This window comes from Palaemon carinicauda, chromosome 7 (genome assembly GCF_036898095.1).
Source record: "Palaemon carinicauda isolate YSFRI2023 chromosome 7, ASM3689809v2, whole genome shotgun sequence".
In the NCBI taxonomy this organism is placed as follows: domain Eukaryota; kingdom Metazoa; phylum Arthropoda; class Malacostraca; order Decapoda; family Palaemonidae; genus Palaemon; species Palaemon carinicauda.
Window position 1 is genome coordinate 9,668,995 of NC_090731.1, and position 21,798 is coordinate 9,690,792.

Below are 21,798 nucleotides of genomic sequence, written 5' to 3' on the forward strand. Positions count from 1 at the left end.
GGTAAAACCGAAATGACGGGCTCAATGTTAATTAACTTCGGTACCAAGAAAAGACCGCCTACTATTAGGAAGGTCGAATATAAACAAATATAAAAATTAATTTTAATAAGTTTATAATAAAAGGAAGTTAATCGAAGAGGCCTATAAGAGGCGGAGAGATATAAAATAAATCTATAACTTTTGTTAAGCAAAATTAAGAAAGAGAGTCTATACTCTCTTAGACACCAACACTTCCGTCTAAGGGAAGGGTCGGCCATTTAAAGGTGAAAGAGAGTTCATACTCTCTTCGTCACCATAATTAATCAAATTAATTCCAAAAGCTAACTAAGCTAATATAGAAGTTTCCAGTAAAGCGACAGCCGAAATCAAAGAGAAATACTTCACCAAAGTCGTGAAAATACTCCAAGAACATAGCGTATCCCAGAACGTCTTGCCGGAAGCACGACAGAGGAATAATTGAGGAGGTGTCAACAAGAAGTACTTGAGTACCTGGCCACAGGTGGCGCTGGTAAGTACACCCCCTTCTAGTATTGTGATAGCTGGCGTATCCCTCCATAGAATTCTGTCGGGCAACGGAGTTGACAGCTACATGATTATCGGGTAAGTTTAATATTGAAAAATTACAAATTATCACTTTTATTACTATCACTGTACTCTTGAGCAATTTTTTTTTTCCATCTGATTAGGTTCCCTTATGAACTCTGAAGTTAGAACCTGAACTTTACTCGATTCATGGTCTATACTTTGCTTGCATTTATTACAGTATAGAGGATTTACGTTAAACCTACAGACAGCAAGTCCCTTACAGACATCGCCTCTTGAATACTGTGTAAACCTCATCCTGCTATCAAGTTGAGGAATAACCAAAGGCAACTTAGAGTTCCTTTACAAGCAAATATCAAAATGTATTTATGAAAATAAAAATATTAAGCTTCTCAACAAGCACCACATGAAGCACCTGCATCGTCAATTAAGCAAAGAAACTATCAGATGAAAATATAAGATATTATAAAGAGTACACATCAATTGGCTATTCTTGACCAAATTAAGCAAATGAAATGGACTAACCCTCTTGGGGGAATCTCCGCTTTTTTTTAAGGTCAGGGTCCAGCTACAATAATGAGCAACACTTTGGACCAAACACATAATAGTTGTATAAACACTCTCATTTTACAACATAAAACATTAGCTTGTGATGTTAAAAAGTTTAGATAGTTCTAAAAAGCTTCTGAAAAGCTCATACTATTGTCAAGTGTTCATTATTCCAAAGGTATCAGTTTACTAAAGGCAAAATATTCATAGCAAGCTACAACAAAAAAATTTTAAGTTTCAAAGTTCTGTAATTTACTCCCTCTTAATAAAACATTTTTGTACTATTTTGTGGAAATTTGACATAAAAAATATTACTTAATATTTTGCCATTTTCATCAAGTATTCCAATAGTATTAAAACAATTCAATTATTCAGATAATTCTCTAAAAGTAATACAACAATAAATATATAAAAATGATTAACAATATAATCACAATCTATCAATAAAATCCATTTTCATCATATATTTTGTGCTTCCCTCTCTTCCAACATATCTTGTTTAGTAACCTGCAGGTACATTTCCTTAACAGCTTTCTCAATGGCTGATGAAATATCCTCTTTTGAGAATTTATTCAACGTAGGGACATGGATGAATGCAGATCGAGACTTATCCTCATGCAATGATGTGTAGTATATGAAGTCACACAGGAACCTGTAAACAATACAACTACTGACTGATCTAATACAAAACCATAAACTTGGTGCAGCTACCCCTTTGCTACTGAAAGTGCGAACAAACCAAAATTTGCACTGAAAGCATTTATAATACCAGGCAAGTTATATGATGTAATCCCTGTCAATAATTATATGAATCTATTCAATGTACAGTATCTCTTTTATTCAGTGTAACTTAGCATTGCTTCATTTGTGAATCTTATGGTTGTGGTGACTGGAATTGCTAGTGACTCTGAATCTGTGAATCCTAAGTTTGAGCTGGTATCACAAATTGATAGATTTTTCTAGTTTAAAGGTCCCTCATGAATGGCAGAGGCAAAGGCCAGTGACAATGTCCTAGCAGGGCAATGCGCTATGGTCTGACCATATATACACATGATCAACACAAAAGAACCCTCTCCATACAAGCTAGGACCAGGGAGGGCCAGGTAATGGCTGCTGATGAATCAGCAGGTAGACCTATAGGCTCCCCATGACAGATGGTGAGGTTGGTCTACTAAAGGAAATTATCGAGATTGAGCGGGTCTCAACCCACAGTCCAGCAGAGTACCTGGCAGGGACATTTCCAATGGGATACTACAACAGAACCTTTTCATCTTTGTGAACATATAGATTTCCATATATATTTACAAATCCGCGATGTACTGAGGGAGCGATAGGTGAACCTTGATATGGCAAGAGGTTGCTGTAGCCCAATAGTGCTAAGATAAAAATAGCAAAAGGGTAACACATGGGAGAAAAATCAACAAGAACAGATTTAAACATGAGTAAGTTCAATATGAAAAAAATGACAATATGCTAACACTATAAAAAGCTTCGGTAACACTACTGTAATCATTAGAACCAGACGAGTCTCAAACAAAAGCCTTTTTCACCCATACGGTACAACCATGTACTACTCTTATTCTCAGCACCACATGTAAATGTTATTCTCTTTCATTTTCTCTGATCCTATTTTTCATGTACAGTGCTTGTTAACAATCACTTTAATCCTATTGCGGTGATTCTTCTAAACTCTTTCATATGAAATCTTTTTGCAGATTTAAGATGCTATACTGCTGGAATAATGAATTTTGAAATAAACTGTCAGTGTATTTAAAATGAAAATATGACAAGACTGCAGAGTATTAAAATTTCATCATGAATTTATTGTACTCATAAAATTCTATTGTTCATTACTGTATAAGGAAAAATTTCTTTCTTACAAATATGAGATTCTCTATTTGAGGATTACATAAATGAAAGATTTTACCAAAGCATCTTAAAGGTTCAACAAAGAGTAACAGCTACTTTTCTACTAATGTTAAGCCAAAGTTCTCTAAGGTAGAATCAAGATAAGTTCGTAGGGGTCGAGGATCATTTTCATAAATTTTCTTAAAGCCGAATTCACACGTTTTATTTTTATTTTGGTATATCAAAACATTACCATTCTTAATTTTACAGAATTCGTAATGCACTGTATAAATAGTTTCTTTATCCTATAAATGTAGTGTGTTTGGTGAGCAATATACACCAATTTCTCTCTGTTAATGCAGTAATGTCATTACAGGTTTATTTGCTTATTTAACTTTACAGCTGGAAAATTAGGTTCAAGGCTACGAAGCTACTGCAGTAAGTACATTCCTTGTAATTTATAATTAATGATAAAGGATTTAAGGAAAAACAAGTAAACTTTACAGTAATTGAAGATTAATGCAATAACACATACATGCTTACAATAAAACAAATGCTAACAATATTTTTATAAAAATAAATCCCCAAAAGAACTTTAGACAAAATAATTATGTTTGTATAGTACTTTGAGGTTGCTAAACGAGTTTCCTTTTGAAGACAATGATTGTTTTCTTTACCATTTAGAAAAATTCATTATATACAGTAACACAAGATACAAAAGCTAATAATTAACAACAAGCAATACGCCTTTTGAACTGGTTAGCGATAGTTTTGTTCTATCATAACGGCTAGATCATTTTCGTCTCATTTCATAGAGAACTAGTCATACACAGTAACTGTATAAGTGTTGCATATAATAAAAGAAAAATGTATGAAAGGTTGATCATAAGAAAAATTGCAATAACTTTTATGTTTTCTTTAAAAAAATATTAATGTTATTTTTATGTATAAAAACAAGACAAAAAAGAAATGTAAAAACTTTAAACCTCAAGGAACAATTACATGAAATTATAAACCAGCAAAACATACACCATAAAAGACCAACAAAAGAATGTACACACAATTACAATTTTTAATCATCAACATGCAGTATTTAACTTTATTAATTCAATTTCAATATTTCTTTTGAGTTTCTAGTACTGTAGTCCACTATTCTTTAATTAAAAGGAATTGAATAATTAGTGATTCAGAAATATAGTAGGTGTATAACTAGCTAGTAACAGGTAATCTTACATGGCCTAGTAAAACTGATAATCTAGCAGGGCTTTAGAACCAAAGGTGCTGAAATCAGTAGTGTATTTGTACTCTATAGTATGAAGTACAGTATTCAAATTTTGTGCGGTCTACAGTCACCTAATATAACCTATTATGATCTACTTTCCATAAATCTGTCTTGGTAAACTATTAGCATAGTTGCTGCTTAAAAATATTCCTGTATTATATATGTAGTATTGAACTATGTGGAAAATTTCAAAAGAATATTCTTGACATCTAACATAAAATAAAAAATTTCTAAATCACTGAAGTTGGGATAAAATTCTACACCTGTTCATTATAACTACAAAAATATTAAAACTCCCATACATCAAGTATTCTTATGGGAACAACAGATCCACAATAAAGTACAGGAAAATATTATTAAATACTTTACCATAAGAAGATAGAAAATAATAAATCAAGAACTACTTACCGTCCGGCATCATTAGACTTCGCACAAGTTAATTTTAAAGATGTGTCATTGTTAAGGGCCCTGGTGACCAAATCCATCCTTAAGTCAGACTTAATAACTTCTTCACCATCTGTGTGACAAAAACTTAATTTTCAAACTAGAATTATCACAATACTTGATACTTCTTAGTTTACTCTTAAGTTAGGATAAAAAATATCGTTTCTGTATCGAGTGTATGCAGGTTGTAAAGTGAATAGGCTTTTATCACTAAAATTAGATGCTCATGCGATATGTGCTCATTGCAGTTCCATGGAAATAATACAGCTTTATTATCAACCAGTACATAAACAGCAACATAAAATTTACCCAGAACCTAAAATTAAATTATGCAAATTTCCAAATACTGAATATCATGTTTATTACATAAAGCCAGCACTCACATATGCCAACATTAGTGTTTTTAACAGTCAGAATAAGCTTAGTATTCTTCTAAAGCCTGGAAAGTGGAAGAGACTGAGAAAGCAGCAGCTTAAATTAATCACAAACAGAAGCAGTAAACAAAGTTGACACAGCAAGCTCATTTCTAGGGAAGCAGTAGCAAGGTCTATAATCCAAACTTTGAGCATTTCAGGTACTGTCAGAGTAGAAAGGGTAAGGCCTAGCATTGCAAGCAGTGAGGTAGCAATTCAGTTGGTAAACAAAGGGGATTTGCTTGTAACAGAGTCCAGGCAACTGGGTAGGTTGAGGATATGCTATAAGACTTTTGATTCTGTGAAAGTCCTTTAACAGGAGTTTGATTTCAGCGAGGCTGAATCGGTCATTAAAGCTTAACCTTGTAGCTATAATTACCTACAAATGGTGCGTAAAAGCCCCAGGCCATGGAAATAAAAGACAAAGTTTGTGATGCTTACTACAGTATCGAGAATTTCGATGCATAGGAAACAGAAACATCATGAGTAGCATCCTTCGCCTTCCTAAACTTGAAAGACTTTCTCCTTAGACACAGGGACAACTATTTTTAGAAGCAGTATGATTCACATATGTCAACAGGATATAAATAAACAGCATTCCATGAGTAGCAACAGAAAAATAATTAGTACAAATATAATCAGGACATGGACAAACTTACACAAATGAAAATCATTAGATACAGATACCAATTACTGGTAGCATGAGATATTTTAATTGATACCAGTTTATAGGAGAAAAATAGTTATCAGTACCTTGAAAATCTGGAAAAAAAAATGTTATTTTGATAATAAAATAAATTTTTGAATATACTTACCCGGTGATTATATAGCTGCAACTCTGTTGCCCGACAGACAACTCTACGGTAAAAACTCGCCAGCGATCGCTACACAGGTTGCGGGTGTGCCCAACAGCGCCATCTGTCGTCCAGATACCCAGTACTCAATGTAAACAAAGACTCAATTTTCTCCTCGTCCCACTGCGTCTCTATTGGGGAGGAAGGGAGGGTCCTTTAATTTATAATCACCGGGTAAGTATATTCAAAAATTTATTTCATTATCAAAATAACATTTTTCAATATTTAACTTAGCCGGTGATTATATAGCTGATTCACACCCAGGGGGGTGGGTAGAGACCAGCAATATATGTTTACACTTTTATGAGCTAAGAGTTTTTATTTCATTTTAGAAGTTATCAAAATAACAAAAACAAAATAAATAGGTACCTGGTAAGGAAGTCGACTTGAACAATTACTCTGCCTTTTAAGTACGTCTTCCTTACGGAGCCTCGCGATCCTCTTAGGATGCTGATCGACCCCTAGGATCTGAAGTATCAAGGGTTGCAACCCATACAACAGGACCTCATCAAAACCCCTAATCTAGGCGCTCTCAAGAAATGACTTTGACCACCCGCCAAATCAACCAGGATGCGAAAGGCTTCTTAGCCTTCCGGACAACCCAAAAAACAACAATAAAAACATTTCAAGAGAAAGATTAATAGGGTATGGAATTAGGGAATTGTAGTGGTTGAGCCCTCACCCACTACTGCACTCGCTGCTACGAATGGTCCCAGTGTGTAGCAGTTCTTGTAAAGAGACTGGACATCTTTCAAGTAAAATGACGCGAACACTGACTTGCTTCTCTAATAGGTTGCGTCCATTATACTTTGCAGAGATATATTTTGCTTAAAGGCCACGGAAGTTGTTACAGCTCTAACTTCGTGTGTCTTCACCTTAAGCAAAGTTCAGTCTTCCTCACTCAGATGTGAATGAGCTTCTCGTATTAACAATCTGATAAAGTCTGACCAAGCATTCTTTGACAAAGGCAAGGATGGTTTCTTAACTGAACACCATAAAGCTTCAGATTGGCCTTGTAAAGGTTTAGTACGCTTTAAATAGAACTTAAGAGCTCTAACAGGGCATAAGACTCTTTCTAGTTCATTGCCTACGATCTCCGATAAGCTGGGGATATCGAAAGATTTAGGCCAAGGCCGAGAAGGCAGCTCATTTTTGGCTAGAAAACCAAGTTGTAGCGAACAAGTGGCTTTTTCTGACGAAAATCCTATGTTCTTGCTGAAGGCATGAATCTCACTGACTCTTTTAGCCGAGGCAAAGCATACCAGGAAAAGAGTCTTAAGAGTGAGATCTTTCAGGGAGGCTGATTGTAACGGCTCCAACCTGTCTGACATGAAGAATTTAGTACCACGTCTAAATTCCATCCAGGGGTAGCCAAACGACGCTCCTTGGTGGTCTCAAAAGACTTAAGGAGGTCTTGCAGATCTTTATGTTTGGAAAGATCTAAGCCTCTAAGCCGGAAGACCGATGCCAACATGCTTCTGTAGCCCTTGATAGTGGGAGCTGAAAGGGATCGTCCTTTTCTCAGGTATAAGAGAAAAACGGCTATTTGAGCTACAGAGGTACTGGTCGAGGATACAGAAACTGACTTGCACCAGTCTCGGAAGACTTCCCACTTCGATTGGTAGACTCTAATGGAAGAAGCTCTCCTTGCTCTAGCAATCGCACTGGCTGCTTCCTTTGAAAAGCCTCTAGCTCTCGAGAGTCTTTCGATAGTCTGAAGGCAGTCAGACGAAGAGCGTGGAGGCTTTGGAGTACCTTCTTTACGTGTGGCTGACGTAGAAGGTCTACCCTTAGAGGAAGACTACTGGGAACGTCTACTAACCATCGAAGTATCTCGGTGAACCATTCTACCCTTAGAGGAAGACTACTGGGAACGTCTACTAACCATCGAAGTATCTCGGTGAACCATTCTCTCGCGGGCCAGAGGGAAGCAACTAACGTCAACCTTGTCCCTTCGTGAGAGGCGAACTTCTGCAGTACCTTGTTGACAATCTTGAACGGTGGGAATGCGTAGAGATCCAGATGTGACCAATCTAGGAGGAAAGCATCTATATGTATTGCTGCTGGGTCCGGGACTGGAGAGCAATAGATTGGAAGCCTCTTGGTCAGCGAGGTTGCAAAGAGATCTATGGATGGTTTTACCCCAAGTGGCCCAAAGTCTCTTGCACACATCCTTGTGGAGGGTCCATTCGGTTGGAATTACTTGCCCTTTCCGACTGAGACAATCTGCTATGACGTTCAAGTCGCCTTGGATGAACCACGTTACTAGGGAGATGTCTTGACCTTTTGACCAGATGAGCAGGTCCCTTGCGATCTCGTACAACGTCAGTGAGTGGGTACCTCCTTGTTTGGAGATGTACGCCAAGGCCGTGGTGATGTCCGAGTTAACTTCCACCACTTTGCCTCGAAGGAAAGACTTGAAGCTTTTCAAGGCCAGATGTACTGCCAACAGCTCCTTGCAGTTGATATGCATGCTCCTCTGACTCGAGTTCCACAGTCCTGAGCATTCCCGACCGTCTAGTGTCGCGCCCCAGCCCACGTCCGATGCGTCCGAGAAGAGAACGTGGTTGGGAGTCTGAACAGCCAGGGGAAGACCCTCTCTTAGGTTGATATTGTCCTTCCACCAAGTCAGACAAGACTTTATCTTTTCGGAAACCGGGATCGAGACCGCTTCTAGCGTCTTGTCCTTTTTCCAGTGAAAAGCTAGATGGTATTGAAGAGGACGGAGGTGTAGTCTTCCTAGTGACACAAATTGTTCCACGGATGACAGCGTCCCTACCAGACTCATCCACAGCCTGACTGAGCAGCGTTCCTTCTTCAGCATCTTCTGGATGGATAGCAGGGCTTGATCTATTCTGGGGGCTGATCGTCTTGTTGTTCAGCAACGTCCTCATCAGAGGATTCCTCATCCGAAAACTGATGAGGAAACGGCAACGGAGTGGGCAACGTCTGCCTCGCTGAGTCCGGTCGCACTGGTGGATGCGTGACGGAGCCGGACGCAACATCATGGAACTGCTGCACAGTCTGTGAACTGTCAACAACCATGGGTGCGCGAGGAAGCACAGCGTCAACCCGAGACTGTCTAGACCGTCTGGGTTGTGCAGTCAACACCCTACCGGGTTGCTGAGGTTGACGCACTGCGTCAAAACAAGTCACCTCTGCTGGTTGTTGAACGTCCTGAACGTCAACAACCACCTCCGAGCGTCGCTTAACGTCAACGTGCGGCTGGCAACCCACACTGGGTCGCATCGGTAGAGGAACCACCTCAACTGGCAGACGCGAGTAGGTTACCTCAGCGTCAACAGGGCGCACAACCGACCGGTTGGAAGGTTGTTGGCCAGAAGGTTCGGTAGCAACCTTCTCCGCATTAAAGTCCTCTATCAAGGACGCAAGCTTGGACTGCATGTCTTGCAGCAAAGCCCATTTAGGGTCTACGGGAGCAGGTGTGGCAACAGACGGGGTTAGCGACTGAGGCGGTACCGCTTACCATCCCTGAAAGCCTTGTTATGCATGACATAATTGTACAGCAAAACTTCAAAGGCTCGAAAACAGCTGTGAAGTTGACCTGTAAACAACTTGGAGCGTCTCCTGGCGAGGCGCCAGGGAGAGTCTACGAGAATTGAGAAGTCTATCTGGGCAGAGGCATGAACTCCCAAGCCGAGAACTTCTCTCGTGTCATATCAGACTCTCGCTCTATAAACCAGTTTAAAAGAAGGGAAAGCAAAGGCTGTATCCCCCAAACTCCTCCTGGTGAAAAACCAGTCGCCTAGCCAACGTAAAACTCTCTAGGAGAGCGAGAGAGCACTAGCTTAAAAACAACGGCTTCGAAGTAGCTAGGCCTAGTGTAAGCTCTGACGTTTAGGCGAACGAGGAGCAGCAGTTACAAAAAGATCCGGACAAAGATCCTTAAAAAAAATCATCATGATTTAATTAAAGTCCATAGGAGGCTAAGCAGCTTTAGGCTCCTCTCCATCTGACAGAGTCCTCAAGGGAATATCAGTAGGAGGGGGAACAGCAACTTCCTCATCTACAGGAACCTTGTCCGATAAAAGCTGAGTCTCAAGCAAGGGAGAGACCTACCGTGGTGGCAATGCTTTACAAGCAGAGTCCACACTCACTGGTGCATTAGTAGCGGACCAGAACGCAACGTCATGTAACTGCTTGACAGTCTGTGAACTGTCAACAACTGAACTGTCAACCACAACAGGTGCGTGAGGACGCACAGCGTCCACTCGAGACTGCTTTGACTGCCTAGACTGAGCAGTCAAAACAACTCTAGAATGCGGAGGTTGACGCACAGCGTCAAAACAAGTCAACTCCGATTGTTAGTGAACGTCTTGAACGTCAACAGGAGCATCAGCAAGTGGCCTAACGTCCAAATGCGGCTGAAAAACCACACGAGACCGCATCGAGTGTGGTTTTAAACAACCTGAATGACGTGACTAAGCTACGCCAACGTCAACAGTAAGCACAAAGGAATGTTAGGTTGGCTGAAAGCCAGGATATCGATGAGATAAACGGCTAGACTCAACGGACTAATCGGCAGAATAGTCTTCCATAAGGGAGGCAAGCATATACTGCATGTCTTGCCATACAACCCATTAAGGATCAACGGAAATGGTTGTGGTAAGAGACGAGGGTAACGTCTGTGACCGCAACACTTTGCCAACAAAAAAAGACTCTCGGAGTCTGTGTTACGCTTTTGTTAGGCGGCGAGCAGTTATCCGATGACTGCATAGGGTCAGAGCTGTCCTAATGGTTGTAACCAGGACGCTGGACCTGTCCTGAAAGGACTGACTTTCGCTTAAGGGCTTCGAAACCTTGTGACAGGGTTCTTATGCGAAAAGCCTTCGGATGACGAGGAGAAACGTCTCTCTCGTCTTATGGTAGGGGAGATCTTGGTAAGATACACCCGATACCATAGAGGGAAAACGTCTGTTCGTTGATCAAGGCCTCTCGAACCCATAAGTCGTTTGACATTACTTCTCCCCTGGGCTTGGGAGCATGCAAGAGGTCCCGGACTAGGTGAACGACAGGCACGAACAGACGAACCCTCGGACGCAACACTGTAACACTTTGCGCATATCACTTTATCACTTCGATTTTCTGTTTTGCACTTATTCCACTGAAATCGAAACTTTTACTGATTTCTACCTGAAACACGCAATTCTACCCATCATTAAAAGGTAGTAATTGCGAAATCAGTCGTATAATGCAAGCTCATTAATACCAGCAAAAAACAGAAAACATATTTTAAGATAAAAAAATCAGTGGCTGGGAAAGAGACTAAACACTAGTTCATATAACTACGTTTTCAATCTCTCACCGCACATAGCCTGGGGACGAGAATAAAAAACTAAAAACGTTTTATCCTTCCTCCCCGTACAGCGACTAGGGACGAGAGTAACTCGAGAACAACGTTACCCGCTTGAACAGAACGTTTTCTCTCCTCTCTCTCCCTCCGTCTCTATCTCTCTCTCTCTTTCTCTCTTGATTTCGCACCTAAGAGAAGAGCCCAAATATATTTCGTCAAAAAAACATGTTATTTGACTAAAGGAAAAAACTGAAAGGTTTTTCAAATAAAAAGATCCTTTAAAATAGAATTTAAAACATTTAAGCTAAGAAAGAATGAACAAAACGTCAGAATCGATTTACTCTTACTGCAAAGTGAAACCGTGATACACTCTCTCTCTATCGTAACGATAGAGCGCATGTTGAACGTCCTGAACGTCAACAACTGCGTAGCATAAATAAACTAAACGTTAGTTCATCTTTGAAAACAGTACGAAGACTATTAAAGAAATTCTTTCATAAAATATTACATTTAAAAAGTTTTAAATCCTTAGCTCTTTAAAAGCTAATTACGATATAAAGGGCTCAACGTTGATTAACTTCGGTTTCCAAGTTAGGACCGCCTACTCTCAGGAAAGGTCTACAGTGAACCCTCGTTTATCGCGGTAGATAGGTTCCAGACGCGGGCGCGATAGGTGAAAATCCGCGAAGTAGTGACAGCATATTTACCTATTTATTTAACATGTATATTCGGACTTTTAAAACCTTCCCTTGTACGTAGTACTGTTAACAAACCACCCTTTAATGTACAGAACACTTAATGCATGTACTACAGCACCCTAAACTAAAACAGGCACAAATATTAAAGGCGATTTTATATCATGTGTTTCCTAAACACCTAAAAAGCACGATAAAAAATGGCAACCAATGTTTTGTTTACGTTCATCTCTGATCATAATGAAGAAACAAACTCATTTAGTGTACACATATATGTACGTATGGTTAGTTTTTGCATCGATTATATTGATTATACAGTACTGTATGTTGATTTTTTTATTACCAATGTTTTAGTTTACGTATTTTTCTTAGGACTTCCAAATGAAATCTTTTTCTTTATGACGCCGCCTGAAACGACGGCGTGTACGCTCAGTAAACAACCACGCTCAGAACAAACAAGGCATTTAACACGCATGATGATAGTGATAAATAATGATACAGTACATACAGTATTTACAGTAAAAGCATTTACAAAATATGTTACCTTACAAATATAAATTATACAGTACTTGTACGTAGCAAAGCAGGAAAACAATTTGAGAGAGAGAGAGAGAGAGAGAGAGAGAGAGAGAGAGAGAGAGAGAGAGAGAGAGAGAGAGAGAGAGAGAGAGAGAGAGAGAGAGAGAGATTGTTTTACGTACGTAAATGTAAATTTTAAACAAAAAAAATATGATAGGTTACAACATGTAGACTTTTAAAACCTTCCCTCTAACTTAATGCATACAGTACGTACATTACTAAACTATAAAACAGGTTAAAGTAAAAAATAAAGTTTGTTACTGTACTCACCACGAAAGAAGTTCAAGAAAAACTTGAATGACGATGGCGATGAATTTGCTGCACAGTAGAAATGATGATGATGAATCTGATGATGTGTTCTACTGTGCAGTCAATGATAGTATTTTACGTCTCTTCAGACGGAGGTGTCTTTTCCTGGGACACCTCTTCAACTTCTTCAATTTCTTCCGAAGGCGTACTAGCAGGAGGAACTGGCTCTTTTTTGCGAGGCTGAAAAAACATTGTGATCGGAAGTTGTTGCCGCTGCTTCTTTTTTCGATCCAAGAGCATCCTGTAGGGAGTCGTGATGTCATCGACCTTGTTGCAGAATTGCATCGAGCGAACCATATCCTCGTCCCACTCTTGCAACATTTCTTTCGCCTCCTTCATATGGTTGCAGAACTTGGCGAGCCGTTCTAATGTTAAGCCCGTTTCTTCTACATTTTCTTGGGTCTCTTCCTGGGTACCCTCACTCTCTTCCTCACTTGCCGATTTCGTCAGGTCTTCGAGGTCTGCGTCAGTTAGGGGCTGGGAATGGCAGTCCAACAACTCGTCGACGTCTTCAGTCGTCATGTCGCCAAACCCGTCACCCCCAATTATGGCAGCCAACTGCACAGATTTCCGTATTGCAGAGTGTTGGATTTCCGACGGAGTAAATCCCTTGTCGTCGTAAACAATATCGGGCCACAGCTTCTTCCAGCTCGCATTTACGGTTGCAGGTTTCATCTCTTGAAGTGCCTTTTGAATATTCTGCAGGCACGTGGCTATGGTGTACTGCCGCCAGTACGCCTTCAAGTTGAAGTCTTCATCCTCGTCATCTTGGGCAGCATCCACACACGCAACGAGGTCCGCCAAGGTATTCTTCGTGTAGAGGGCCTTGAACGCCCTGATAACCCCCTGGTCCATTGGTTGAATTAATGACGTGGTGTTGGGTGGCAGGAACTCAACCTGAACGCCCTCACGCGACAGGTCAGTTGCGTGTCCACCAGCGTTATCCATAAGGAGAAGGATCTTGAATGGCAAGCCCTTCTCTAAGAGATATTCATGGACTTGCGGGATGAAACACTGGTGGAACCAGTTGGAGGTCAGCATCTTCGTAATCCATGCTTTTTGATTATGCATCCAGTACACGGGAAGGAGATTCTTATTTTTGTTTTTCAAAGCGCGAGGATTTTTCGACTTATAAATAAGCCCCGGCTTTAACAAAAATCCAGCAGCATTGCCACACATCACGAGGGTAACGCGATCCTTGAATGCCTTAAAGCCAGAGGCTTTGGCTTCCTCTTTGAACAGGAAAGTTCGCGACGGCATTCTCTTCCAAAACAAGCCGGTTTCATCCATATTAAACACTTGTTCCGGCTTGTATCCACCTTCAGCGATAATGTTCTTGAAAGTCTGGTTCACGTAAGTTTCAGCAGCGGCAGTGTCAGCGGAAGCAGACTCCCCATGCAGGGAAACGCTTTTCAGGGCGAAGCGTTTCTGAAACTTCGCGAACCATCCTTTGCTGGCGGAAAAACGTTGTTTCTGACGCTGGGAATCAGTGGAGGTCCCTGGTTGAGGATCATCTACATCATCATCTTCTTCAGCATGGTCGCCATCGTCGTCATGAGGTTCCTTTGCCGCAAAATTCTCATACAAGCTCAAAGCCTTTGTTCGGATGGTGTTCGTATCCAACGCTATGTTCTTCTTCCGACAGTCGGCAATCCACACAGCTAAAGCACCTTCCATGCGTACGATCGTTTTATTACGCGTTGTAACGACTCGCTTCGCTGATCTGCTAAAGGTGATTGCAGCAGTCTTTCTAATGTTCGCCTCGTCCTTCTTGATGTAGCGAACAGTGGATTCGTTGATGCCAAAATGGCGGCCGGCGGCCGCGTAACTTCTACCATCTTTTAACATGTCGAGAAGCGTAACCTTCTCAGCTATCGTCATCATTCTTCGGTGGCGTTTAGGCTCACTACCAGCCTTACTAGAAGCAGAACGCTTGGGAGCCATTGTAACAGAAAGTTCAACAAAAAGTTCAACTTAAAACAGTCGCACACAGCACAGATTAAACTTCACAAAGTTAAGAACGTCTACTCAGCAATACGCGGAAAGAGAAAGTGAACGATGCAGCCCCGCGAGAACTGTGATGCTGCGGGTAGAAGATGCGGGCAAAACACCAATCACAGGCTAGATAACAAAACTTGAGTTTTGATTCGTCATCTATCAGCGCTTGAACCAATCACAACCCGTCTTACAGTACATGGTGCGTTGGTTACTCATAGAAGATGCCCCGCGCATACTGAACGTACGTAGATTAAGTACAATACCGTAATAATAATAAATAATGATAGTAATACTGTACAGTAATAATAATAATAATAATGATTAATAATAATAACAATAATAATTTTATTAACAACAACAACAATAATAATAATAATAACAATAATAATAAAAATTTACGTACGTACGCTATTTTACGCCTCTCTCTCTCTCTCTCTCTCTCTCTCTCTTTCTCTCTCTCTCTCTCGTACGCTTACAGTACTTATTCGAAATGTGATTTTTGCAACAAAGAATATTATTGGATGCAGTACTGTACTACGTACGTATACATACAAAAGATTCATGGAAAAGAAGCACATCCATTACAGTACACACCATTCTAATATGGTATGACTGCATCTGATTTGCGTTTCATGTTCGATTTAATTTTACTACGTACTGAATTATCGTATGATCACATTCTCTTTTCGTGTTTTATTTCTTTCTGTGCTGAATTATATATCATATGTAATGCAATGAACAATCAGTAAGAGCAGATATTACTAATTACAGTATTAATGGAATTACAGGTAACAAAATATCGTATTTGGTTATCTTCAGATTTCGCGGTATTTTCGAATTTTCCGGAAAATCCGCGATATGTATATATATATGGGTTATGGGAAAACCCCGCGAAGTGGTGAATCCGCGATTGTCGAACCGCGAAGTAGCGAGGGTTCACTGTATATAAACAAAACATTAAAATTATTTTTATAGGTTTATAATTAATGGAAAGTTAATCGAAGAGGCCTAATAAAGGCGGAGAGATATAAAATATATAGAGGAAAATTTATAACGTGATAAGATAATTACTAAAAGCCTAAACACACTTCCGTCTAAGGGAAGGGTCGGCCATTTAAAAGTGAAAGAAAGTCCATACTCTCTTTGTCACCATAATTAAATCTATCCAAAACGAGTTCAAGATTTAAGATGAAGATAAAACACCTGCATAGCGAAAGCTCAAAACTAGAATAAAGTACTTCACCAATTAGTTGTGAAAAAACTCCAGTTTAGCAACAGCGAGTAAGTACGTCTTGTCGATAGCTCGACAGAGAGAAAATTGAGTCTTTGTTTACATTGAGTACTGGGTATCTGGACGACAGATGGCGCTGTTGGGCACACCCGCAACCTGTGTAGCGATCGCTGGCGAGTTTTTACCGTAGAGTTGTCTGTCGGGCAACAGAGTTGCAGCTATATAATCACCGGCTAAGTTAAATATTGAAAAATTAAAAGTAATTTGTATTTTTTCTAGCAATACAAACTTGACTCCTTCAAAATAGGGAGCAGTCTTTGGCAGTAGGAAAGAGCATTTTAACATAAGAGCTAATTGGCTAACAACAGGTGGTGGTAGGGGCAAGCTTTGCCTGTGTCAGAATTGCCACTTTTATCCTTAGACCTATGACCCAAATGGATAGTTGGTGGAAAATTTAATTCAAAGGATGCAGGTTTATATAGCTAGGAAAATACAAATTACTTTTAAAATTTGTTATTTGTTCCTATGCAAATAAAAAACTTTCATCCTTTATAATAGGGAGACTCGATCATTAGAGTGAGAAGCCCCCTTGAATCAAGCTAGAAGGTTCTCATCTTCCCTGGACATATCATCCTTCCTGGTCGATGAAGGTGACTCCGACAAAATCCTAACAAATAATCATATGAATATACTGTAGAAGCTGTTAATGCATCAGCCAGTACTGGCTTAAAGGAAACTAGTCCTAGGATCCAGAAAACCTGTCTCTTTAACAGAGATGAGGTATCAGCAATGTCAAATCAGGCACATCAAGAGAAATATTTGGTAAGATACTAACCCATACTCTCCTTTGTCAGGAAGATGGAGGAGTTACTTCTCGGCAGACTTAGTCTGCAAGAAATGTGCTCGCTCCATCGTGTACCTCACCACCATTAGACGTCCGACCAACCCTTAATGATTGAAGCTGCTGCATTCCCTTAAAGATAGGAGATGTAAAAGAGCCAGATATTCTATCTCACCTGAAGACTTAGGTTACATGTATCTCCTTAAATAGGATGTATAATAACTCCTGTGATGAAACAGGGAGTGCTACACATGTGAGCAGCCACCTCAGGACCCAAGGGAAAGGGGTCTAAGGATCTGAGGATAACATCTGTAAGGTACTGAGAGGCAAAGGTGGTCTGACACCAGATCCAAGTAAGCCGACACGTACAATGGAAGGCTACTAATAGGGCTGAGCTTCAGAGTTCTTACTTGAGATGGCCAAGGCACACCCTAACCAAAGCCACAGTGTCTGGACAGACAGTTCCTTCTTGTTCCTGCTGTGGACAAGAAGGCTGCAACACTTGTGCACAAGGTGTCAAGTCCTCCTTAAATAGTTAACTTAGTATTTTTAAAGTATTATCTTGTTCCAGTGTTCAGTTTACTACCAGAAATGAGAGCCCCTTAGTATGAAACATCTTCCCTTCCCTATTTAAGGAAAATTCTACAGTAGCAATTGTTTGACAATACAACAATAAAATCTACAAAATTAAAGAGGAATTTTGTTTCTTATCCTCTGCAACTCAGCAATTTTGAGAATCCACAGTCCAAGGATATTTAAATCATCCACTTATACATACATATACCAAAGGCACTTCCCCCAATTTTGGGGGGTAGCCGACAACAACAAGAAACAAAACAAAAAGGGGACCTCTACTCTCTACGTTCCTCCAGCCTAACCAGGGACTCAGCCGAGTTCAGCTGGTACTGCTAGGGTGCCACAGCCCAACCTCCCACATTTCCACCACAGATGAAGCTTCATACTGCTGAGTCCCCTACTGCTGCTACCTCCACGGTCATCTAAGGCACCGGAGGAAGCAGCAGCATCCACTTATGCTATGACTAATCACTACGTATCATCTACTTCTTCAGCAGGTATCTGCATAAGATGGGTTTATAGTCACCTTTTCATGCCATTGTTTATGATTATAATCTTTTGCCTTGGAAACTCGGCTTTGCTCCAAATGAAGATCTCGAAATATTGCATCTTATTTCCAAATCAAGCAACTGGGAAACTGGATGCAATGCTGCAATTGTACAGTAAAGAGAAAAGGTCTCTTGAGGCTGCTGATGTACACAATAATGTCTTTCTCATCATCACCAAGTGAACTAAACAAGAGTAGTATACAAACCTAATTGACCCTCCATTAGATCTCCAAAGAGATTTTCTTGCTATGGTCCAGTCTCCATTTAATTAACTTTTGTAATTATCATGAAAATATTGATAAACTCCATCCCCTAAGCGGAGGGTAAGGTAACTGTCATAAAAAAATTCATAAACCTCATCCACAGAATGGGGGTTACACCCCCTACTTTGGAAAAGGTACTTTATGATAATGAACAAAATATTTCTCGAACCAAAACAGGCTCTACAGGACATTCTACAGTTGAAAGTCCTAAATAATTTTCATCTGGAAATTTCTTTTTTTTTCTTTATTAGCACAGATTCTATTTCTCTTTTTTTTTCACAGCAATTTCGATCCTAATCATAAAGTTTCAAAATGTCCCCTAATGATCTTTTTCGGCAGGCTCCTCTATAGGACTAAGGTATCAAAAGGCACTTTCCCTGTACCATTCAAGAATGTCAAATTCAGGTACAGTACTCTCCCATCAACGATGGATTCGATATAAGAAAACTCAGTTACAATGGGCTCTAAAATATTCAGTATTTTATGTTTTACAACAATCTCTCAGTTCTATGACAAGACCAATATCGTACTCATGTCCATCGTGAATTTTTTGGTTCTGATCTATTCGGCAGGTTCATGCTTCTATACAGTATAACAAAAGGGTTTACATTTAAACTTGAACAATAAAGAGTTTGTAAATATGTAAGAAAATTTTATAACTTACCTTGACAACACACTCCTTTGCTTGGTAAACACTTGCAGTTATCGAATTTATTGTAACCATTGTTATGACCAACCTGTTCCAAAACCAATGTCTCTGCTTGGCCACTTACTCCAACATGTACAGTTAACTGAAAAAACAATAAATTTATTTATATATTGTGGTTATAATCATATCAGCAAGTTCTACAAATACCTGGTGACTGTAACTTAAGTTACCATTCCCATCAAATAGAAAAACACAATAAGAAAAAGTACTAGTAGGACTATAAGTACACTATTATACAGTAGTTAATGATAGAAAAAATTATATTTTAATTATAAAATAAATTTTTGAATATACTTACCCGGTGAATATATAATAGCTGCAACTCTGCGGCTCGACAGACAACATACTAAAAAAACTCGCGAGCGATCGCTATGCAGGTTGCGGGTGTGCCCACCAGCGCCAACTGTCGGCCAGATACCACTCTTGAATGTAAACAAAACCTTCAATTCTTCTCGTCCCGCTGCGTCTCTATTGGGGAGGAAGGGAGGGTCATTTAATTTATATATTCACTGGGTAAGTATATTCAAAAATTTATTTTATAATTAAAATATCATTTTTAAATATTAAACTTAGCCGGTGAATATATAATAGCTGATTCACACCCAAGGAGGTGGGTAGAGACCAGAGTTAATATGTTTACAGCGTATAAGCTAAGAGTTTTTTCATTTTGACAGTTATCAATATAACAAAACCAAAATAAATAGGTACCTGGTAAGGAAGTCGACTTAGACGATTACTCTGCCTTGTAAGTCTGTCTTCCTCACGGAGCCCAGCGATCCTCTTAGGATGCTGAAAGACTCCCAGGAGCTGAAGTATCAAGGGCTGCAACCCATACAACAGGACCTCATCAAACCCCTAATCTGGGCGCTCTCAAGAAATGACTTTGACCACCCGCCAAATCAACCAGGATGCGAAAGGCTTCTTAGCCTTCCGTACAACCCAAAAAACAATATTAAAAACATTTCAAGAGACAGATTAAAAGGATATGGAATTAGGGAAGTGTAGTGGTTGAGCCCTCACCCACTACTGCACTCGCTGCTACGAATGGACCCAGTGTGTAGCAGTCCTCGTAAAGAGTCTGGACATCTTTCAAGTAAAATGACGCGAACACTGACTTGCTTCTCCAAAAGGTCGCGTCCATGATACTTTGCAGAGATCTATTTTGCTTAAAGGCCACGGAGGTTGCTATAGCTCTAATTTCGTGCGTCTTAACCTTAAGCAAAGATCGGTCTTCCTCACTCAAGTGTGAATGAGCTTCTCGTATTAACAATCTGATAAAATATGACAAAGCATTCTTTGACATAGGTAAGGATGGTTTCTTAACCGAACACCATAACGCTTCAGATTTACCTCTTAAAGGCTTAGTACGAGCTAAATAGAACTTAAGAGCTCTAACGGGGCATAGTACTCTCTCTAACTCGTTGCCTACGATCTTTGATAAGCTAGGAATATCAAAAGATTTAGGCCAAGGACGAGAAGGCAGTTCATTCTTGGCTAGGAAACCAAGTTGAAGAGAACAAGAGGCTTTTTCTGTCGAAAATGTTATTTTTATAATAAAATAAATTTTTGAATATACTTACCCAGTGATTATAATAGCTGCAACTCTGTTGCTCGACAGAAAACTCTAAGGTAAAATTCGCCAGCGATCGCTACACAGGTTGCGGGTGTGCCCAACAGCGCCATCTGTCGTCCAGATAACCAGTACTCAATGTAAACAAAGAACTCAATTTTCTCCTCGTCCCACTGCGTCTCTATTGGGGAGGAAGGGAGGGTCCTTTAATTTATAATCACCGGGTAAGTATATTCAAAAATTTATTTTATTATAAAAATAACATTTTTCAATATTTAACTTAGCCGGTGATTATAATAGCTGATTCACACCCAGGGGGGTGGGTAGAGACCAGCAAAATATGTTTACATTATTATGAGCTAAGAATTTTTATTTCATTTTAGAAGTTATCAAAATAACAAAAACAAAATAAATAGGTACCTGGTAAGGAAGTCGACTTGAACAATTACTCTGCCTTTTTAAGTACGTCTTCCTTACGGAGCCTCGCGATCCTCTTAGGATGCTGATCGACCCCTAGGATCTGAAGTATCAAGGGTTGCAACCCATACAACAGGACCTCATCAAAACCCCTAATCTAGGCGCTTCTCAAGAAATGACTTTGACCACCTGCCAAATCAACCAGGATGCGAAAGGCTTCTTAGCCTTCCGGACAACCCAAAAACAACAATAAAAAATTTCAAGAGAAAGATTAAAAAGGTTATGGAATTAGGGAATTGTAGTGGTTGAGCCCTCACCCACTACTGCACTCTCTGCTACGAATGGTCCCAGTGTGTAGCAGTTCTTGTAAAGAGACTGGACATCTTTCAAGTAAAATGACGCGAACACTGACTTGCTTCTCCAATAGGTTGCGTCCATTATACTTTGCAGAGATATATTTTGCTTAAAGGCCACGGAAGTTGTTACAGCTCTAACTTCGTGCGTCTTCACCTTAAGCAAAGTTCGGTCTTCCTCACTCAGATGTGAATGAGCTTCTCGTATTAACAATCTGATAAAGTCTGACCAAGTATTCTTTGACAAAGGCAAGGATGGTTTCTTAACTGAACACCATAAAGCTTCAGATTGGCCTAGTAAAGGATTAGTACGCTTTAAATAGAACTTAAGAGCTCTAACAGGGCATAAGACTCTTTCTAGTTCATTGCCTACGATCTCCGATAAGCTGGGGATATCGAAAGATTTAGGCCAAGGCCGAGAAGGCAGCTCATTTTTGGCTAGAAAACCAAGTTGTAGCGAAC

At 39.8% G+C, this 21,798-nt stretch overlaps 1 protein-coding gene across 4 annotated transcripts in view; it reads right to left on the bottom strand.

Annotated features, from left to right (window-relative positions):
• Positions 1-1,139: 1,139 nt before the first annotated feature.
• The window catches only part of LOC137643828 (pyroglutamyl-peptidase 1), a 79,171-nt gene continuing 58,512 nt past the window's right edge, over positions 1,140-21,798 (bottom strand). For all 4 annotated transcript variants that reach the window (XM_068376535.1, XM_068376536.1, XM_068376534.1 and 1 more), the window contains exons 3-5: positions 18,952-19,078; positions 4,631-4,739; positions 1,140-1,744 (exon numbers count right to left, since the gene is read on the bottom strand). In XM_068376535.1, coding sequence (XP_068232636.1) covers positions 1,552-1,744; positions 4,631-4,739; positions 18,952-19,078 — 429 coding nt within the window. In that variant the 3' untranslated portion in view covers positions 1,140-1,551. The remainder of the gene's footprint in view (positions 1,745-4,630; positions 4,740-18,951; positions 19,079-21,798) is intronic.